Source organism: Anser anser, assembly GCF_964211835.1.
Source record: "Anser anser genome assembly, chromosome: 2".
Classification (NCBI taxonomy): domain Eukaryota; kingdom Metazoa; phylum Chordata; class Aves; order Anseriformes; family Anatidae; genus Anser; species Anser anser.
In genome coordinates, this window is record NC_139721.1 from 19,597,290 (window position 1) to 19,618,509 (window position 21,220).

A 21,220-nucleotide genomic window follows, 5' to 3' on the forward strand; every position below is an offset into this window, starting at 1 on the left:
CATTTTTCATTCAATATTATTAGAAAGAGAAAGGAAATCAAAGCAGGTACATAATTTCAATTAAACAAAACCCAAGTCCCTTACACTTTCATTTTTGTTCCCTCTTCTTCCACACTCTTACAGAAATTCTCCAGGCATTTTCTAAATACCTATCACACATCGAAAGAGTAAGAAGTTTAAGGAGAAGTAAATGAGTACTATGTATTCAGTGAAGTTTTTGAACTAAAAACAATAACCTACATTTGTGCCTCTAAGTAAACTGCAACTTCTAAATAAACTCCAACTCAAGTTTATTTTTTACATATATTTAGATTTATTTGCTATACATCACTGTGACCTTAGAGTACTTAAAATCCATTACAGGATTTATTTATTTTTTTGCAATAATTAGTCTTAACTCCACAAAGACAATAATACTGCTGTGGAAGACCAAAGGGAAGAAAAGCCATTTTAATTTATTTACAGTTCCTTATTTTGTAAACATTTAGTCTACACATTGTACTAAGTTCTAATAAGGATAGAGAGCTATACATAGAGACAGGAAACAAAGCCCTGTATTTCTATTCATATTGAGCATTAGCATATTATAAGATGAACCATCTGCCCTTTCTCATTACCATAGCAGTAAGCTGTCTTCAAATAAGTTTTTAAAACTTCCCAAAGATCTAATTATTTTGAAATATACAACTACATCTACTTAAGCCAACCCATTTGGCTTTTATTCCATTTCTAGAATAATTTAAAGTGCTATAAGCAACCCTTCAATCAACACTTTTCTATAACAAAACTACTTTAAACATTAATTTACAAGATAATATACAATGTTTATCTGAAATAGCTGAAATTTCAGCACAGAGTCAGTCACTGTCACACTTAACAGCAATTTTTTTGTTTTGTTTTTTTTTGTTGCTTTTTTGCAGAACATAGAATAAAAGCTTTGAAACAAACAGTTTTGTCGAGCTGTTATTGCCACAATGGCTTATCAATTTTCCTACAAAAGTGGACAAGAGCTACTGGAACTGTATACTAGCCTGTCATTTTTTTGAGGTCACATGACAGTAAGTTTGCATATTCCACAAGTCTACTGAATTACGATATTGTCTATCTATAGTACATTGTCTCATCTTAATCAGAGCTGGTGCTAACTGTAAATTTACAACATAGACCCACTCAAAAAACATCACAACTATTTTTTCTTTGGACAGGAATAAGCTATATTCTTGGAGTTGATGTGCTACACGGCTACAACAGTATAACAGTATATATCTGACTATGTTGAAGAAAGATGCATGTTTCATAATCTTTATACTTTTAATGCCCTACTATAGCTACAAGTTGTCTGAGTTTTACTTGCTTTAGCCTTTTAATTTTGTGGAACTATCACATTCTTACATTACCCTGCTATTTTAAAGATCTTTGTCATGTAGCTCAATATTGTCAGTAATTGTCCCAAACCTGCAGATCATTAACAGCATGTGCAAATCACTCTTTCATACAATCAGCATGCAGCTAGAACACATTGTTTAACTGACTTTTTTCTAAACATGAACAAAAAAAAGACAAGTGGCACTGTTGACTCTGAATATCTTAACTTGATCATATGCGTCCTGGTATGTGTTCAGAAGGAATGCTAGGCATCTTGTCTGTTTGTGGCACCAAACAAATTTACCCATCATTGGTCCAGGCAAATCACTGTAATACTACTGCCAAATACCCACACGCAGCTTTCTTCTTATGTAGGTTCACAGAGGGCAACTTCATTCACAGATATAATTTGAATACAAAAATAATAAACTATACTCAATGAAGCAGCCCCCTAGCAGGATTACAGAAAGATGTGTGTGGGAAACGTGGGAGGCAACTGTAAGAAGGATGATAAAGTTTGTAGGCTGCAAGGTTCAAAGTAACTGATTTCTTTTTTTAGTCCACAGTCAATATTTTGTAAAAGTGTCTACAGCTTAGAAAAAGTAGGACGGTATATTACACACATGAAAGCATAAAAAAAAAGTCTGCTACTGCAAAATAACAACTTGATGTCATGCTGAAAACTTACAAAAACAAAAGGTAAACAGGTGCATTATATTGCTCATAAGGACTTTGAGCTGCACTGATTAATTTCAGGTTTGGGACAATACCCTGTAGAAATATTTAAATACTCATTCAAAAGCCCAAATTTCTATGTCTTGAATAATGAAGTCTTCTCTCTTAGAAAGTGTATGATTCCCAAATGTTTTACACGAATGACTTCTTCCATGGTAGAGATCCCCATCGAGCCAAAGAGCAAACTCCCCACTGCAAGACAGACAACGTATTAATATGAAAGATTGAGGGGGTTAATATTAAATGTTTGAATTTACTTTTCATTCAGAATTTAGGAACAAGAACTATAGAACTCTTTTTCAACACAAGTACTTCTGTTGATAAATTTAAAGCCGCAAGACTTTTCTTCCTTAATTTGGGAATATTTGAGTATTCTGAAATTAAAAAAAAAAAGGCAAAACAAAAAAAACCTAACCAGATTTCCAGAGTTATCAACCCCTTCCATTTGCATCAAGAAAAAGGCATACCAGTACTTTTATATGTGAGAATAACCCTGATAATGAATATAGGAAATATCCCAGAAGCTCATATACTTGCATGGGGGAAAAAAAGGGATAGAACAGTTTCTAAACACTAGCATGTCTTGGAATGGTACAATTTAAATTCAGGCCTTCTGTAGTTGTGGTTATTTTTCACATTTACATGCCTTCAGAAGCAAGTATCTTGTATCCATTTGGAATATACCAAGACTCATGTAAGTAACTTGACGTCACACTTCACTGAAGACAAACCTTCCGTCTAAGTTTACTGAACATTAGAAGGTAAGCATAAGACATTAAATCATTCACATTTGATAACTATTGAAAGCTCGGATGTCAAACAAATTGTAAGCTTTCTTTTCAAAAGTATGAAGATACAAACAGACAGTTAAGATTCCTCCTAATGACAAATGAGTTATAACTTACCCTCCTCCACCAAAAGCAAGGGAGTCCATGTCACCTTTAATGAAGAACATGTTGTCTCCTGTCCATTTGAAAACCTAATGAAAAAACAGACTAGCAAGTTAGAATATGTGAACTTTATTTGGGTTGAGGGAAATCAAATATCAATAAAAATGGTATATGCTAATTTAATAACGTTACCAAATTCACACAAAAACTCTGGGAACTGATAAATACAGCCACAGAAGCAGAACAAAAGTCTACTTTTTATACTATTTTAAAATAGCACTACTCTAGACTAGCTCTTCCTTGAGCACTAAGGCTTATACACAATGAAAAATGCCAGGAAAACACACTGAGGTTAGGTGATACAGCCTTTAAAACGATGTCATCATTTGTGAATTTTTAGATAGATATAGCAGAATTTTAAATAGCAGAAAAATCTTGAGGATAATGAGTCGGCTTAAATAAGCTTGTCACTATGCAAACACTACCATTTAACTGAACACTTACTGATTCTGTGGAAAAACTAGTATGGCTACTTTTTTTGTGCCAAATCCTAGATTTATTTATTTTTTTATTATTTATTGTTACACTTATTCAGTATCTCAGGAGATAATGCATTTGGGGGAAAGGGGGAAAAGCTAAGCCATACCAAGGCATATCTTCTTACCTCAAAATCTGGAGAAAAAGTGAACAAAAAGGTCTCCCCAGTGCCATAAAATCCGTCACTCACTTTAAATGGTTCAGATGCTAATGCACCAAAAATCTGTAAGAATAAAAACACAAAAGAAAATACTTGAGAAAAACTGCACAGCATCTGAGAGTCTCTAACGATCGGTAGTAACTAATAAACATGTCAGTCATGTTGTAAACATTGCCAGATTTTGAATTCATTACAGGATTATAAACCTTACACATTATCATGGTCCTGAGTGCACTGATTTATGTTGTGGTGCTTTGTGATACAATAAACAAAAGAACATAAGAGGACCCTCCCTCACTAAGAAGTCAATACAAAAAAAAAATCAAAGGATAGAAACTAAACTTAGGAAATTCTCAGAAACAATGTACATATTTTCAAAATTTCAGATCAAAAGTTTCTGATACTCTATATATGCACTTCTTGTTCTTCAAGTACACTATTTTCAGCAAGTTCCTAGCTGTACATTTTTTTCCATAGGATTTATTCTTTCCAGCAGGTAAGCACCAGTTATCCTGTCTTACAGTAGAGACAGACAATCTAAACCTTTTTTGGGTGGTAAGAGTATTTTTGGTATGTATATTCAGTATGTATATTTCAGAATGTATTTTCAGTAATAAGAACATTTCAGCAGTAGTTAAATGTCTGAGGACTCATTATCAAATTTTAAAATTGGACTTAAATAGTATCAATTTCTCAGGAACTAGAATTAGAAAAACACCCTGCATAATTATGCAAAATCAAGTGCACAAAATGGAGCACAAAATTAGTATTTCTGTTGCTAGTAGAAAACTTTTTTCAACATCTGCAAAAGCAGAGTTAGATGCAAACATCAAAGCAGTCCACTAGCACTTTCTCATTTGCCTGTATAAGAAAAAGAAAAGAAACAAAAATTTTTTTTGTTTTAAAATCACATTAAACAGTAAGTCTTGGAGAAGCATGACACATATGAGAGTGAGGTATTAAAGCTCACGTCTTGACATCCAATATTTGGGATATAAATCAAGATATTTTCTTCTGCCCATCCTAAGAAACTCCATACCCTTAGGTAGGTTTTCCAAGCATTCCATTCCATGTTGAGGTCTGTAGTAGCCATTAATAAATACGAAACTAGTTCAAGCTCCTTTAAGTCACAACTTTCAGACCAGGAACTCAAAGATTATATATTTGATAGCTCTACACAAAGACTGCTTTAAAGTTGGCTTGGTTTTTATACCAGTTCAGAACAACTGCTGTTACAGAATTCCTTATTTCTCAGGAATTTTTCGTGGTCCAGAAAGTTTCTTGTTCAGAAACTTCAAACTTCTAGTTGAAATAAAAGGCAGCAAGCTTTAGACGAGAATAATGTAAGGAAATGATGTGTTTATTATGAAATAAAACATCTTCCTCCCCTCGATACACAATCTTTGACTGGTTATGAGACATCCGAGCCATCATTTACTATTCTTCAGAAGATTATTAGGGATAATTTTCATCAAAGGTCCTGATAACACACATAGGATTACGTCTTAAGTTTAACTGAGAGCAATCATGTCAATAGCACACTTTCTGAAACCTTTTTTTTTTTTTGAATTCAAACACTAATTTCCTGCAATAAACTTTTAATCATTTTGAAGAAATTATGCACAATAGCAAACAAAATTACATTGCTGCAGGTAGTACTACACACTTTTAAAAGTCAGCGTTGAGACTCCACTTATTATTATGGAGCAGAAGAGAGGATTTACACACTGAATTTCCTCTAAACCATAATACTTGAAGAGGCTTCCTTTCTACTTTATTTTTAATTAAGAACATCACTACATTGACAAGATACTTTACCTTGGAGTATACTTTTGACCAATATTTACACTAAAGTCAGATTCTTTGTAGGTTTTTTTTTTTTTAAAGCTTACTTAACAAGCAGATGAAACAAAGTATTATATAACGTCAGCTAGAGGTGCTCACTTTTCACACGTTTAAAAAGCATTGTTAAGCAGCAGTCAGTCTAAAAACGTCAAGTTCCATGAATTGAAGTACAGGTTTCTGTAACTGAGTTGGATTTTTTGCTGTTCAAGAATGTGGAAGGAAATTTTAATCCAAGTCCACAGAAGAACTATCTCAATACTTCTTTAGCATAGATAGTTATTTCATTGAACATACAGGAACAAATACTGTCAAGATATTTTTCTTTGTTATCCCACAGCTTAAGCATGAAAGAAACAGCTGTATGAGATAAAGAAATGGACATAGACATTTTGCTTTCTGGGGAAATCAACCAAATTAGACCAAAATGAAGGAACACTAAAGAAAAAAAGTTTCCTGTTACTTTCCAGAAAATATTGTTTGGTTGGTTATTTTTAATTTGAAATTATTAAAATTATACTTGAAATTATTCCCAATATTATTACAACCTACAGCTTTTTGTTGTTGTTAGCCCATTACTAGCTAGATAGCCTCCTAGGTCAAATAAAGTTCACATAAGAATTGACCAAGTATAACATCCGATGCAGGTGTTGTATTAAATTGTGGGCAGAATATTACGTGATCATAAATTCAAGCAGCAGCAACAAGACAAAAAAACCAGATGAAGACTAGAGATGTGCACCTCTCAGTTCTGGCATGATAGCTGAGGAAGTGATCATCATCAACACAGAAAGAAATAAAAATTAAATAGATAAAAATCAAACTGTTGTTTCATATTAGTGGAAAATCAGCTGGCTTAAACAATTGGAGTCATTCAGTCGAGTGCTACAAAGATATGCAAAACTTTCCCTCTGCAATTTTGTGGAGAATTCTAAAATTAAGTTACAGAAAAAGTAGTTAAAATTGCTGTTTGATTTCAGAATTAAGTGAAATAATAGCTATCTTACTATAAAGACCACAAACTCTAAAATCCTTTTTCTAAAAATAGTCAGCTTAGTTGCAGTCTGCAAAATCTTCTCACCTAACACATAATGATTCAGATTAGATAATGATATTTTAAATTTACAGTAGTCAATCATTCTAAATTGGTACTTCGGGTATTACTGAATACTCTAAGTAAAGGCTGGAAAAAGGATTCTTTTCTACATGTTTTATTCAGTTTTGGCTAAAGGCATTTACTGGCTTAATTCTTTATAAAAATCAGGTCTTCCATCAGAACTTTAAGAAGTATTGGTTCATTGTCCTTCAGAGACCACTGACCAAATATCAGAGATGAGCTTTAAATACTAGAGGATTAGAGTAATCAAATACCTAGTTTCCAGCAATACGTTTCTTTAGTAACGTAACCTTCTTCTAGGGTTTCATTTGTTACCTCAGTGTCACAAGAAACAATTACTTCTTCAACCACCTCCAACTTCATGCATGTTTTATGAAAAAAGAGAATCTGAACTTCAAGGCAGTATTTCATTTTTACCTGATCTTTAATACCTGTTCAGCTGTTACTCTTAAGATTAAAGATGCAGAAGTCAAACAAGGTATGATGCTGGAGTCCATTCTGTCTATTGATAGAGTTCTGCAGAAACAACTACTCACTTTTTACTTAAGCATTTACCTTTGAATATGTAATCTCTAAAAAGTCTAGAAATGGACCAATTTATAAAAAAGTAATCTCTAAAAAAAAAAAGACGTTTTTCCTTTTCATGATTTCAAGCGTTTGGCGCAGTAGGTTAGAGCTTCAGAAATCTGGGTGGAATTTCTTTCTCTGTCAAAGATCTCGTGACCTCAGACTGTGCTTACCGTACGCAGGTAATTGAACTTAAATAGAGTATCTTTCAAGGTAAAAAACCATACTGGGTTTGAGTTAAGAAATACTGACTCATTAAGAGAACAAAATGGGTTGTTGACATAAAGAAAACTCCATGCTTGGACAACAAGTACATTAATATTTTCCAGCAGCTTCATAACAAAAGGAAGACATTGAACCGTTCCAGTTATTTGTTAATTTATATGCAGTTTCAAACTATCAGAGTCTCTGGACCCTAACTTCTCTTAATGGCTCAAGTTACTCCTTGAACAACTCTGGTAGCTACATTTAGGTAGCTAGGATATGACTTAGTTCACATCAATACATTTAGGACTGACCTTACATCCTGCTCTGAAGTAAATATGAGATTTAATTAAAAACTGACACTCCTTCTCAGGAATTAACTGTTAAAATAATGTAAAGAGTTTGGCCAATCTTAAAACATCTTAGTCCAGCCTCTACACCGATATGAGCTTTTCACAAAGCATTTATTTGTGTCTGTATCAGATCATCTCAGTGCTGTCATTTGTACACCAGTAAAATACAAAGCTACTACCTCCTAACCACATGGAGAACTTTACAGATTTTTGATTGAGATACTTTAAAGCTTGCTTCAAATATAGATACAGGAATCATTTATTTAGAATCAGAATAATTTAAATTGTAATGGACCTCAGATAGTCATCTTGTACAGTTTCCTGCTCAAAGGAAGACTAATTCTGAAGCTATATTGGCTTGGATCAGGGTCTCATCCAGTGAAGCTTTGAGTACTACAAAAAGCGTCAAGTTCTGGTGGCTACTTGACCCAAAAGTCCAAAGAACACTTTCAACAATTTTCCTGGGTATGAGCCTGTAAGTTGAAAACATTAGTCATGTCTTGTTTCACAAAAAAAATGTCATAGTTATGAACTCCCTGTTTCAGTTGGGCAAACAGGGTGCTTTTTCAACATGTGAGTTGAGATATTTACATATGAAAGGTCATCAGAATAGTTTCAACAGCAGGCCAATACTACATGCTGGTGGCAGGACAAACCTATCTGAAACAAGACATTTTGGTTCTGGGCGAGATAATCTGGTACTAGGAAGCAGGTAACTTGTAGGATGCACAAACTAATCTTGAGAAGCTAATAACTGAATTAGAGAAGAAAAGTTACCAAAGTACATTTGAAGAGGCTGACGGGTCTCTTGAGACATCAAGTCTATTGAATAGTTTTTATCTTCAAGGTTAAGAAGTGATTAAAAGTTCTCTTTTAAAGAACTTATAGTGAAAAAATGCTGCATTAGCACAGAGGTTTAGAAGAGATTTTTCTTTTATAAATAAGGGATCCGTGAAACAGAAGGGAAAAAAAAAACATGAGTTGGGACTCGAATTAGAAAACATACCCTTTATTTACAGTTTTCAGCCCCCCTGAATGATATGAGGTGATATGAGCCCATGCTTCCTGAAAATAAAAACAGTGGTTACCAAAGTGGGACAGGTAAGTAAAGTAAATGTTAGATTTTGCAGTGGCTGTGTCACTTACTTGCATGAGAGTGCACAGGACATTCAGTAAGAAAGAATCAAAGTCTCATGCTGCCTGTAATGTTTACCTTCTATTAGAATCCTCAAGAGAGGATACTTGCTACTCAAATGGCAAGACGTGATCCAGTTTCTCAAATTTACACCACAGAGAGAGAATCAAGGAATATAACGTCATGAAGTAAAGATCCCATAGCCCTTGAATGGGAGAGAGATGTTGGCTGCAGACACAGAATGTACTAGCAGTAGCTGGCACAGACATTCCAACTCAACATGACCTTCTGGCATCAGAAGTTTAGAGGTCATTTCTAATGCTATAAGTACATTACAGAAAGAATATTAAGAGTAAATTCAATGATATTTTAAGACTCACAGTTTGACAGTGAACTAGTATCATTACAGCATTTCCCAGAAATACGGTATGTCAGAGTATTCCTTGACAGTGAAACACATTTTTTTAAAAGCCTCTATTGTAACTATCAAGAAGGAAACCATCTTTATACACACAAGTTTTCCTCCTTTCTTTTATACTTCCCGATTTTCTTCAGGTTCCAATTTCCACACAAATAGTTTCCTACCTGTCCATCACTGTCCTTGATAACCAACAACACAGGTGTGTCTAATCCCATCATAGTTCGATACAGAGTCTTCAAACTCATGCCATGCTTGGCAGTACTGTAGGCAAGAGTCCATGGATATCCAATAGTCCGCGGTGGAAGAGACTTTGTGAGCTGTTAAGAGGATAATGACAATCCTTTTACTTATTTATTTTTACTATTTGTAAAAACATACTGCATATCAGTAAAGGCTGATAACATTCTTCTGAGCTACTACAAGCAATCTTAACAGCTAGTTTAAGAAACTCCAGTCAGCCTGCAAGTTTCACCCACATTTTCTATCCTTGATCTCTCAAGGAAGTTTATTCTCCCAGCTCTACCGGTGATCTACAGGAGAAGAATGGTTTCACCAAGTGAGTACATGTTTGGTAAAGTCTCAAAGTTATCTAAAGACAGTAAAGGCATATAGTTATTCTTGCATAACAATACTACATCTCAGTACTGGTATACTAGATTACTCAAGTCAACAGGTAACAAACTGAAGAATAAAAGATGCTTGCTCTCCTGTTCCCGTGCGTTTGAACACAACCCTTGATGCAAACCTTCAATAACCATATTTAGTGTGATGACTTTGGACTGGACAATGAGAACTGCAGTGACCACCACGCTGTGGTCAAAAAGAATGAAATAAAGGCAAAGAGACTAATATTAGCAAGATATATTAAAAGTGTGATAGGAGAAAAAGCAAAGTTTTGGCTATGGAAGTGTTGTACTTATGCATTTGTACCACACAAGGCTTTCTTAAATTATTTGGTGTTTTACACTATGCCATATCATTTGTGAAGCATCAACATACAACACTGTAAGTACAATCCTGTTACAACATACAATCCTGTAAGTAAATACCTTTTCTATTTGTTCTGGCTGGAGTAATTCACTGGGATCACTAAGGTTTGGCCGGAATGCTTCAGGCTCCAGGTCTGTTTTTATGTTTGTTGCCTGTTTTGAAATGGTATCTTCTCTTGTTGTTATCTACAAAAAGAATCACAGGAAAATAAGTATTTGCAATACCATCAGCAGGGAGGATACACTTTGCAGGTTTAAAATCATGCAGTTACCAATTTACAGTTATGCAGCTCCTTTGAAAGTTAAAAAATCCATTAATTTGATCTGACCAAGATTGTCACTGTTTTCAATAGCGAGCCGGTACTTAACAATATATTAACATTAAATTACACGGATACCTACTCAGAAGGAAGCCATGGCTTTATGCTAGAAAAAATCCCTCAGACAGCTGAAGGAATCAAATGCTTTTCTGAGGTCACGGCACACAAATGCTTGCATTTTAATTCCATCATATCATTCACATTAAGTATAAATTAAAGAGCTCAGAAAAGGAATTTAAACTTCAGAATAATTAAAAAAAATCTCAGCAGTTTCTGTATCAATGCTTTTTTTTTTTTTTAAGAGCACCTGTGAAAGTTTCCACGTCTCTACTACATATCTGAAAAGACTGCTGTCAAGCATCTTGAGTAAAGCATCTGAATTGAGCTCTAGGAACACTGCTACTTCATGAGCTGATCTGCTAGAGTACTTATGGGAAAAAGAAGAAAGATTTGATAGCTGAGAGGGGTGGGGAGAAGAAAGCAGTAACGCTTAATGCTGCATAATGATCTTTGGAAATCTGACAGAGATGCATTATTCAGTGCTCCTGCAGTAGTTTAAAAGCCCCTTCCTGTACACCTACCCCAATCAGTTGATGACCACCCATTTGCTGGAGATGGCAGAAGGCCACAAAATGCATCAGATTTCATAGATCACAGAAGCTGTTTAACTTAGTCTGCATTCATTAGCACTTTCAAGCTAAAATGCCATGCAGCAAGAACTAGATCAACTAAGAACCAGTTTTCTTTTTATAAATCTTGCTACAGAAGTAGTTAAAGCTTATTGTGCGGATAGCGAAATCTGACAGAAGTGCAGGACTGAAAGCTAAGGAAGTTAGCAACATAAACTACTGCTGCAGCAAGACTTATTACAACAGAGATTTAATAAATAAAGAAACCTTAACAAGAATGAGCACACCTGAAAAATTTAGCAGCCTGAACCAAGTGTCACTAAAGATCAGACTGAAATATTCAAAGCCTGAATCCTGCAAATTTTAAGGAAATACCTGCCATTTCTAGAAAAACCACCTGTGTTTGCCATATAGCTCATATTAGAAACGTACATGATAACTATGGTATTTCATGTACAACTCTGATAAAGTTTGCCAAGCCTTTCAGAAAGAACTTTCATAGTTAACTCAAGAAAAGCTAGACAAAAGAAAACACTGGAATACACATAGGAGTATTTAAACAAATATAGCTACCTGGGAGGAAGGCAGGAAAACCATAGCAAGAAATCCAACCCCATATTATCACCTTCCTTTCCCTTAAGAACTATGAAAAAAGTTCCTATCACAAACTTCTGTTAGTTAAAAATAGGCGTATATACATGCACTCAAAGTATATTCATGTAATAACTTAATTGCAACATTAATTCTAAGCTCAAGAAAAGGTACACTTAAAAAACATCAATCAAGTAAGCAAAAAACTCAAGCCTTCCATTTTTCAGTGGAAGATGACAAGTATTTCCAGTGTAAGCTATGCACTAATTTCTGTGTCCTGAGGAAAAAAGTATCTGCACTTATACACATTTAGCCTCACGTACAAAGATGACATACATACTGCATTAATGCTATCTATAGAAGATGTTATTTAGTAGCCCAATTCTTTTCTACCTTATGTGCCTCTCATACGTCATATACTGCTTCAACTCTGTAAAAGCCTCAGCATTGTTCAAGAGTACAACAGAAAGTTTATTCCCTGTTATTCTTCAATATTGATTAAAGCACACCATGCAAACATGAATAATTTGTATTAAAGACTTGTTTTTGTATGAACACAGTAGAGCAACTTTCTAGGAAAAACATTGCTTTGTAGAAGTAGACGTAGAAGGGTATCTATCTGACAGAATGAAGTGCAGCTCTGAACTTGCACATGTCTTTCCTCCTCAATTTCCATTAAGCAGACTGACCTATATTCACATTCCAGGGGCTGCTGCAGTTAGTAACTGTCAGGCAGTCTACACCACAAACACTCAAATGGCCTCAGAGCAGAGTCTGGAGCATACACAGCTTACAGGCTGTGGCCATCACATCAGCTTTTTCAAGTCAGCTTAAATCTTGAGTTGGGGCATCCCAGGTGAGAGTTATTTGAAAAGAACTGTTGTATTTCCAGGATATTAATACAAGGATTGCCCACCAACACTTGTCAGAGACAATCATTTTGTTCTCAAGTGGGAATTAATCTTCTCTGCAGAATTTTTGATTTTCCTGTAGAAGCAGAAGTGCAACCTCTGGGTTTATGCTCACAATCAGTTTATACAACCTTGCTATTTATAAAACACTTAGGTAGCGAATTACTAAGTATTAAATAAATTGAAATAAAATAACTAAGAAGAGATTGCATAATTACATAATGGTTAAAAAAGCCAAGATTAAAGTAAGAAAATAAACATGAAATGAACTTTCTGAAGTTTCAGCAGCCAATTACCACAGGGAAAAAAACAAAACAAAACTGAGCTCTTCTTAAGAGTTCTATGTTATGCTTTCAATCAGTAAGTTACATATGATATAAAACTTTGAATTGAGATGTACAGCTATCAAACTAAGGAACACCTAAAGAGAATGCAAATATCAGTTACAGTCCATGTCAGTGAGCCTTCAAAAATCCAAAGTAAAGTACTGTTTTTGATAAAGGAAATTCCATTATCAGCTCCATTTGTATAACCTTCGACATGTTGAACTGCCTCAGTTACCTGCTTGTATAATGCAAAAAATACTTACCTATTCCACAGAAGTTGTTCTGTGTTGCCAAATACTGTTCAGAAGTTGCCAAATACTGAGAGATTCTTGATGAATAATCCCTATATAAAATTAAACACCCATGCAACTAAACAACAGTTTTTAGATTCTTCACCTGTTTTGCATTCTTTTTAGGCAAGTTTCTATCTAACACAACACACCAGTCTAAAATGGAAGTTAAAACACATCACTCCAAGCAGTACTGAGAACAAGTTTTCAAATTCTGACAGAAAATTCCTGTTTGAAAGAGTTGGAAGTAATAACTTCATCATAAAGTTACCGCATTCCACCATAGCATTGCACAATTAAATACATCCAAAACAAAGGAATTTTCTGCTGGATCCTTGTAGTGTTGTAGACAAGACAAACCCACTTAATATGGGACTTGCCCTGATCAAAGACACTACAAAGAAAGATGCCTTTAGTATCTGGAGATGGGTTTTAAACTACTGAAGAGTGCACCTGGAGACGTCTGCAGAGTGTGCGCAGTTCTTCGCTATTTAGAGCATCGATCCTGCGGTGATACTCAGCCACTGACACTACCTGAATATGGAGACAGGAAGACAATAATTCCACTGACAGTTGAAGAAAAGTAAAAAGGTAAGAAAGAAAAAAAGTGGAGGAGAATAATGAAGGAAAAATGGGCAATGATAACAAACAAGAAGTGCTAAAAGATGTTTGTTTTGGCAAGGACAATGCACACGTAGGCGATTTTAGACTTATGAGTAGACATAGCAAACTTACACATTAAACACCAATGGCACTAGCAGTCTGATGCATCTTACTGCTCTAGGATGAATGTGGAACTGATAAAGAAGCACAAAGTTACGAGTATCAGGATGCTAAGTTATAAGTCAATCTGAGTTGCATGCCTTAACCCAAACTCTACACCCCCAAAGTCCTCTCAAACCTTCTTTACATCCAGATTAAATGAATCCTTTGAACCTGGTTTGCTTTGATAAGCAGAATAACTCGAAGCAAACCTCAGGCTTCTTAACAGGTTCTGACCCTTCTAATCTGGCAGTAAAGATAGCTAAAAACAAAGTAGCAGAACTACAGGCTAGTAACTCCCCAATGCCACCCCCACAATACCTTTACCCTGTACTTTCCATTCACCTCCAAAGCTTCAGGAGCTGCTCATCCATCACACAGCTATTCATCAACACATTCACTCCAAATGCCACCTCCATTTTGGCAGGAGGTGTACAGCCAGAAAGCCTTTAGTCAGAAAGCTCTAAAACATGCTGCTCTGGGTGCAACAAGCTGGCTAAAGGACTACAACAGTCATTTGGATGTAACTACAGCAGATAATGTGATTTTGAGAAAGACTCAAAATCATCATTTGTATGAAAGCATCTTAAAACAGCTGGTGAAGAGATTAAATGGATGTCCCATGTAGTAAGAGCATATTAAAAATTTCTAGAGATCCTACCACAGTGCAAAGGAAGATAACCACAAGTCCAGCAGCTCCCCATCTACCTGCCCCTACTACAAGGAGTTTGGCCAGATACTCGCCACTGTCCTGAGTACAGAGCCCAGTCACACATGACAGGCTCTTGAGCAGCGACGGTTCACTCTACCCATGCAACTGCAAGGCAAGGAAAAAGGAATATTTGTGACATCCAATTTTATAACTGAATAAACTAAACTACTAGCACTCATTTTATGTCCACTATTTTCTACTGTTCTCTTAAAAAATGAAAAGTAAATTGTATTTTGCGCATTCTCAGAGTCAAGTAGTTGCATGCAAAGCCTTAGAAGTATTTCTCTCAAGCATGCAAACGATAGTGTAGCTGTATCAATTTATTTGCTGTGACAGTTCGTTGCATCTTTACATCATTCTTCCCATCAACTTAAACTTCTTGCTTTTCATGATGACAGGAAGGACCCTTAAGTCTTATTTCTTCAAGCACAGTCTCTACCACATAAGATGTTTAACTTCAAATAGTCTGTGAGTACCTGGTTACTTGAGGAGACTCTTGCCCAAAAAAATCTCATCATGCCTGAAACCATTATATAGATACCATTTCACATACTGTAATGTTGACAATTTTATAGGCAATGCCATCTTGCCTTCAACTTGTCAAGTGAATACTCTATCACCATCCTTCACTTGGGAACTCCTTAGATCACTAAGCGAGCGTCAGCATGTCTGACATGTCTGTTCATATGCCATAGGGAAGCCTACAACCTCAAACAGTGTGCACAAGGTATTCTGACAGATTTCTTACCTAGGAGAAACGTATACTTATTTGGATAAGTATCCATAACAACATCTCCTTGTCATCCTGAGCATGTTACACACTGTCACATTACACTTGGACCTTCATATCTGCCTTGTGGACAAAAGCCTGCATACCAACAGTCTGTGACTACGCAGTGACAAACATCACAAAAATCACGTCACAGAATGTCAAACTACAAAGAGGAAAATTAGAGGTCTGGAATAGACGGATCCACCCTCTCAAGTCTAGTATTTATTTTAAGCATACAGTCCATACTAGCATTCTGAGTAAGCCACAAGACAAATGTTTCAAGGTTAGCTATTCATCATCATATGTTTCAGTAGAAGGGAACTAGGCTTTAAATGAGTATGTTAAAGTAGCTGAACAGTTCAGCTATAGTGCCTGACCTACAAAACGCTTATGGTTCAGGTCAACATCATTTATTTTTGCTTTACATTGGACAAAACTACGTATTTTTGGGTTCTGTAGCTCATTTAGTCACACAATCAGATACATCTTTAAGCTTACTGGCAACTACCTTCCACTAGTTCATCCATAAAGTGAGACTTATCTAGAAAACGGCTACCATTTTGTCTCTGCTAGGTTTGAGGGCTGTTTTGAAATGGTAGAAGCTTCATTAGTTAGAAGCTTCCTGTGCTTTACAGCTAGTTTTATCTATACTCTGTTTATGTAGTGTCCTATTCCATCAAGATTTCTTCATTGTCCTTCTTTATAGCCATATTAGTCCTCCATTCTGTTTCACCACATCAAATAAATCGGTTATTTCTTCCCTTCCCCGTGCCCCTATAGTGGCTGTCTATTGTCCTGATCATTGCAGAAGGTACTTCCTACCTCATTCCACTTTGAGCTTTCACTTCCTCACTCGCACACTGTTAGAAATACATGGAAACCATGAAAGACAAATGCAGTTTCGTATGCATCATACTGAACTGTGGTCTTCAGTGCAGAATGTTTCTTTGTACTAAAATTCTTTCATTTTGGGCAGATAGCAGTTTCCATTTATCTGTATTTCACAAAGGCTTTTTTGCTATGCTACAGCAGCCTTGCAGTCAAATCAGTTATGTCTTGAGCATATGAAGGAAGACAATACTGAAAAATTGCCTGGACTACTGGGCTCAAAGGGCTGATGCTACTGATTCAAGCTTTAACCAGTGATAATCCTTGGGAGTCACTATTAGTTTGTACTGTTTAATTTGCTCAGTAGCACTGAAAATGCACCCTCGGCAAGATTAGGAAGGACCAAACATGAAGAAAAGTCCTTGATACACTGGAGGGAAGGGCAAGGGCTGCTAATGAGGGACATCAGGCGGTTTCTGTTGTATCATCTCTCCAGCTGATTGAAGTTCAGTAGCAGCAAAGACCCACCTGGACCAGAACAGCCCCACGTGGCAGTACAGGCTGAGGGCTGGCTGGCTAGACAGCAGCTTTGCAGGAAAGGAGTAAGGGCCAAGGAGAGGTGGGATCTGGAGACCTGGTAGGCAGAGTGTTTAACAGTGGCCACTTGCGAAGATGAAGGCTAATCACGTTCCAGGTGGCAAATGGAAGAGCAATACCAAAAGGTTAAGGAAAATGATTATTCCCCTGCCAGGGGAGCTTGTGAAGCTGCCTGTGCAGTGCTGTGCCCACTTCTGTCCCCTTCAGTCCAAGACAGGTGGACATACTGCAGAGAGCCCACTGGGGGGATGATTAGGGAATGGAAACTTGATACCCAAGGACTGTCTGAGGGAGCTGGTTTGCATAGCCAGCAGGAGAAAATGCTAATGGAGAACTTGATTCCTTTGTTGCACTTCCAATATTGACACTAAAAGGATGGAAGGCATCAGTTACAAGGCACAACAAGGTGAATTCTCATCAAATAAAAGAAAGAATTCTTCACAGTGAAGATGGTTGAGGACTGGCACAGGCTTCCAAGGAAAATCACAATATCTCCATGCTTGCTGGCTTTCAAAGACTGAGCGAAGTCCAGAGACAACTTATATAGGTTCTCCTGCATTCAAGTCATTAAGCTTGATAGGATAAAGCTATCAAAATTCCAATACAGGCCATGTCCTTACACAGAAGAATTGTCTTAATCAAGGTATTCTGCCCAGGATTAAAGTGTAGACCTACCTACGTGAATTTGCTGTGAGATTTACTGCGATCTTCACTATGCCAGCATCCAGGTTCCCGGACACTTAAAGCTATTTTGAGGGTCAGAAAGTGTTCCTGAAGAACCCTCTGTTGATTCTCTAGCTATATACTGCTTCAAAAAGAATGCAGGCAGATACAAGAACAGCTAAGCCTCTCATGGTTAAATTGGGCACTGGTTGGTATAGACTGAAGCACAGAAAATGCACAACCAGGAGATTAGTGTTTGAGGACAGAAGAGATTCTGTAGCCTCTATTCTAAACCAATACTGTTGAGAAAATATGGGATAAGTTGTATGACTAATGTGAATGTTTTTCAGCTTGACTTCACACCAGTTATGAGTTAACCACTCAGTAAAACATACAATAGTTTGAATATTTAATGCTGTTAAGTCAATAAGAGGGCTTACATACTAACTGTCCAACTTAACAGAGGACTTAGGATTGATCTTCTGGAGAAGCTCATGTTTTGAAACATTGCTTTCCTGAAAGTATGTCGGAGGACCTCCTCTTGCAAGATATGCTGGCACACCCAAAAAGCAAAGCACAAATCACAGTTCCTAATATGGAACTTATTTGTCCATTAGCAATCCACATGAATATCCAGTTATGATTGTTTGAATGCCCATGAAGGACAGTTTGCCACATGCATGGTGACACATCAGCACTTTCAACCACTGGTTACATGCAGCTGCAATACAGTGCTGTAAACAAGCACACTGCTTACACCAAGGAGGGATACCTCTGCCAGTTTAACAAAGTACAAAGTGACCAACACATGTACCTCATGCATGTTTGCTAATAGAAATGTCTAACTGCTGCCTTCAAATCAAGTACAGCTGAACTTCTGGAGCTAACGAATAGCTGAAACAGTGTCCTCTGTCTTATCAGAGCTGAACAGTGCTTCTGAAAGGTAAGAATGGAGAAGGTGTAACAGTCCTAAGCAGTTTTCTTCAGCATCAGTTATCTATACCCTCATGATTAACTGAATATGAAAGAGAATGAAAGCTGAACAATTATACTCTGAACCTTAGTACACCTGCTCAAAATCAGGTGAACTGGAAGCTTCTTTGCGAATAGACTCCAGAATATTTCACAACTTGTTCCAAGCTATTTGATTAAAATAAAAATGAAATCAATGTAATTTTATTAGGCCATTTACAAGTTACTTCAAACTATCAGTCCATTGGTAATTCATCAGTAACTGGGGAAAGGCAAGAAAGTATCAAACCCTTTCTAAAGGCTGTAAATAGGTTACAATGAAAATAAAAAGTACGTTCATGAACTGAATGTTGTTAGGAAATATTTTGAGAGAAAAACTTTGAGTTTTTTTTTTTTTCCAGATAAATTTAGCATCCTCTCAAAATTCTTAGATGCTGCCTGAAAGGAAGCAACATTGAAGCAGTCTTCTGTTACAAAAAGGAGTATTTGTGATATATTAAATTACAATAATGTATCAATACATAACAACTACTACATTAAACATTTTAAATATCATTCTGAAAAAAACATTTAAGGCGAATTTAATTCATGTTAATGAGGAAAAAAAAATCCCTGCATAAATGTTTTCATGTGCCTCCTTGCAGATATACGTACCTATTTCACTAAACCGAGGCTTACATCAAAAATTTAGCTGCATCTATCAGACTATTTGCATGCTCATACCATCAGAAGTGTTCCTAAATATCTTCCGAGCTAGGATCTATAATATAAATTACAGATGGAAATGACTGTAGATGCAAGTTAAGCCCTTTGCTAAAGGAAGAGCTTAGAAAACAGATAAATTGAAGGAATTAATATTTATTTGAATTCCAATAGCTTTTAAGAATTCAAAACCTCAGTGCCCATCAGATGGGTACAATCAAAAAAAAAAAAGACAAAACCCTCAGTCCCCACCACTTCCAAAAAAAAAAAAAAGAAACCAAAGCAAGGCAGACTCTGTAGGTTCAAGACAGTCTAAGAGAAGTGAAATATAACTGGATGAGAGACCAATCAGGCAGTATTGATCATTTAAAATATTAACAAATTTGCAAAAAGTCTTAAGGAAAGGCACATGAGAACAAGAATCACCAATTCACTGAATTACGGCAACCAGAGGGACAGGAGTCTAGCGCAGCTTACCAGGACCATGGTCTCAGCTGCCACGGCTCTGGACCTGCCTATGGCCGTGCAAGTCAGCTCAGGAAGCAGGTGCGGCTGCAGAGCGAACCAGTCTGAGTGGTTTTCAGCCAAATCAGCTTCCTGTCACTCTGCTGATGACGAGGAAGAGCTAGCCATTTTAGGCAAAGGAGAGGGACCAGAGCATAACAGCAGTCCACTAAACTGGCAGGCACGGCTGTTCTCTTTAAAACTGGCCGTCTCTCAGAGCTGTTCTGCATACCAGGCTATTTTCCAGAGCTGTGACAGGAGAGCTTAGTATCTTACAAGACAACAGCACTCTCCCTGTGATCACTACAGTCTCCACAGCACCACGGGACAGACTGTTAAGTATCTGCTTTGACATAATTAACACGTATTGAAGAAAAATTAAAAGTTTCACAATAATCAGAATTAATAATTAACTTGAGAAGAATGCAATCAAAGCCTTAAGCACACAGTGTTTACAGCAACTCTGGAAGCCTGTATTATAAACTATTTAAGATATTTGAAATCATTACTTTGAGAGAGATAAAGCCAACAAGAGTTAAATTTAACAGGCAAATATTAAATAAAGCTTAGGACGTCTATGCAAAGAGTTAAAAATCAGATTTATGAAAATTAGAGATGTCACACAACTTGACTCATTTTGTCAAAGAATCTACAGCATCATTACCAATAAAACCTAGATCTTTAAACCCAGTTGATTTATCTTGTAAAATAAAGTAAGGAAATTTCAGCACTAGCAAGTACAGAAACCAGTTTCAGTTATCTAAACCAAAGCACCCAGCACCTGACCTCAAGCTGCCACTCCAGGAGAATTGTAGAATGGTTTTGGTTGTAAGAGACCTTGAAGATTACCTACTTCCAACCTCCCTGCCATGGGCAGGACACCTCCCACCAGACCAGGTTGCCCAAAGCCCCATCCAACCTGGCCTTGAGCACCTCCAGGGATGGGGCATCCACAGCTTCTCTGGGCAGCCTGTGCCAGTGCCTCACCACCCTCTGGGTAAAGAATTTCTTCCTAACCTCTAATCTAAATCTCCCCTCTTAGTTTAAACTTGATACCCCTTTTCCCGTCACTACACCCCCTGACCAAGAGTCCCTCCCCAGCTTTCCTGCAGGCCCCCTTTAGGTACTGGCAGGCTGCAGTAAGGTCTCCCCAGAGCCTTCTCTTCTCCAGGCTGACCAAGTATGTAAGTGGCAAAGTATACACTGGGTTAGCCTGCTTCCAACCATAGCCTATTTTGGAACAGTCTAGTCTATATTGGAAACAGTCACCTCCCTCGCCCAGCTGGCCACACTGCTTTTGATGCAGTCCACGATACGGTTGGCTTT

The 21,220-nt window shown here is 36.7% G+C and overlaps 1 protein-coding gene across 20 annotated transcripts in view; it reads right to left on the reverse strand.

Moving 5' to 3' along the window:
- Nucleotides 1-289: 289 nt before the first annotated feature.
- The window catches only part of OXR1 (oxidation resistance 1), a 272,879-nt gene continuing 251,948 nt past the window's right edge, over nt 290-21,220 (reverse strand). For 13 of the 20 annotated variants that reach the window (XM_083826444.1, XM_083826440.1, XM_083826455.1 and 10 more), the window contains 6 exons: nt 13,836-13,916; nt 10,376-10,501; nt 9,491-9,643; nt 3,655-3,750; nt 3,006-3,079; nt 290-2,292 (listed from right to left, as the gene is read on the reverse strand). In XM_083826444.1, coding sequence (XP_083682570.1) covers nt 2,157-2,292; nt 3,006-3,079; nt 3,655-3,750; nt 9,491-9,643; nt 10,376-10,501; nt 13,836-13,916 — 666 coding nt within the window. In that variant the 3' untranslated portion in view covers nt 290-2,156. Of the gene's footprint in view, nt 2,293-3,005; nt 3,080-3,654; nt 3,751-8,776; nt 8,836-9,490; nt 9,644-10,375; nt 10,502-13,835; nt 13,917-21,220 lie in introns of all 20 variants that reach the window. The other 7 variants (XM_083826456.1, XM_083826441.1, XM_083826457.1 and 4 more) reach the window with 2 other exon arrangements.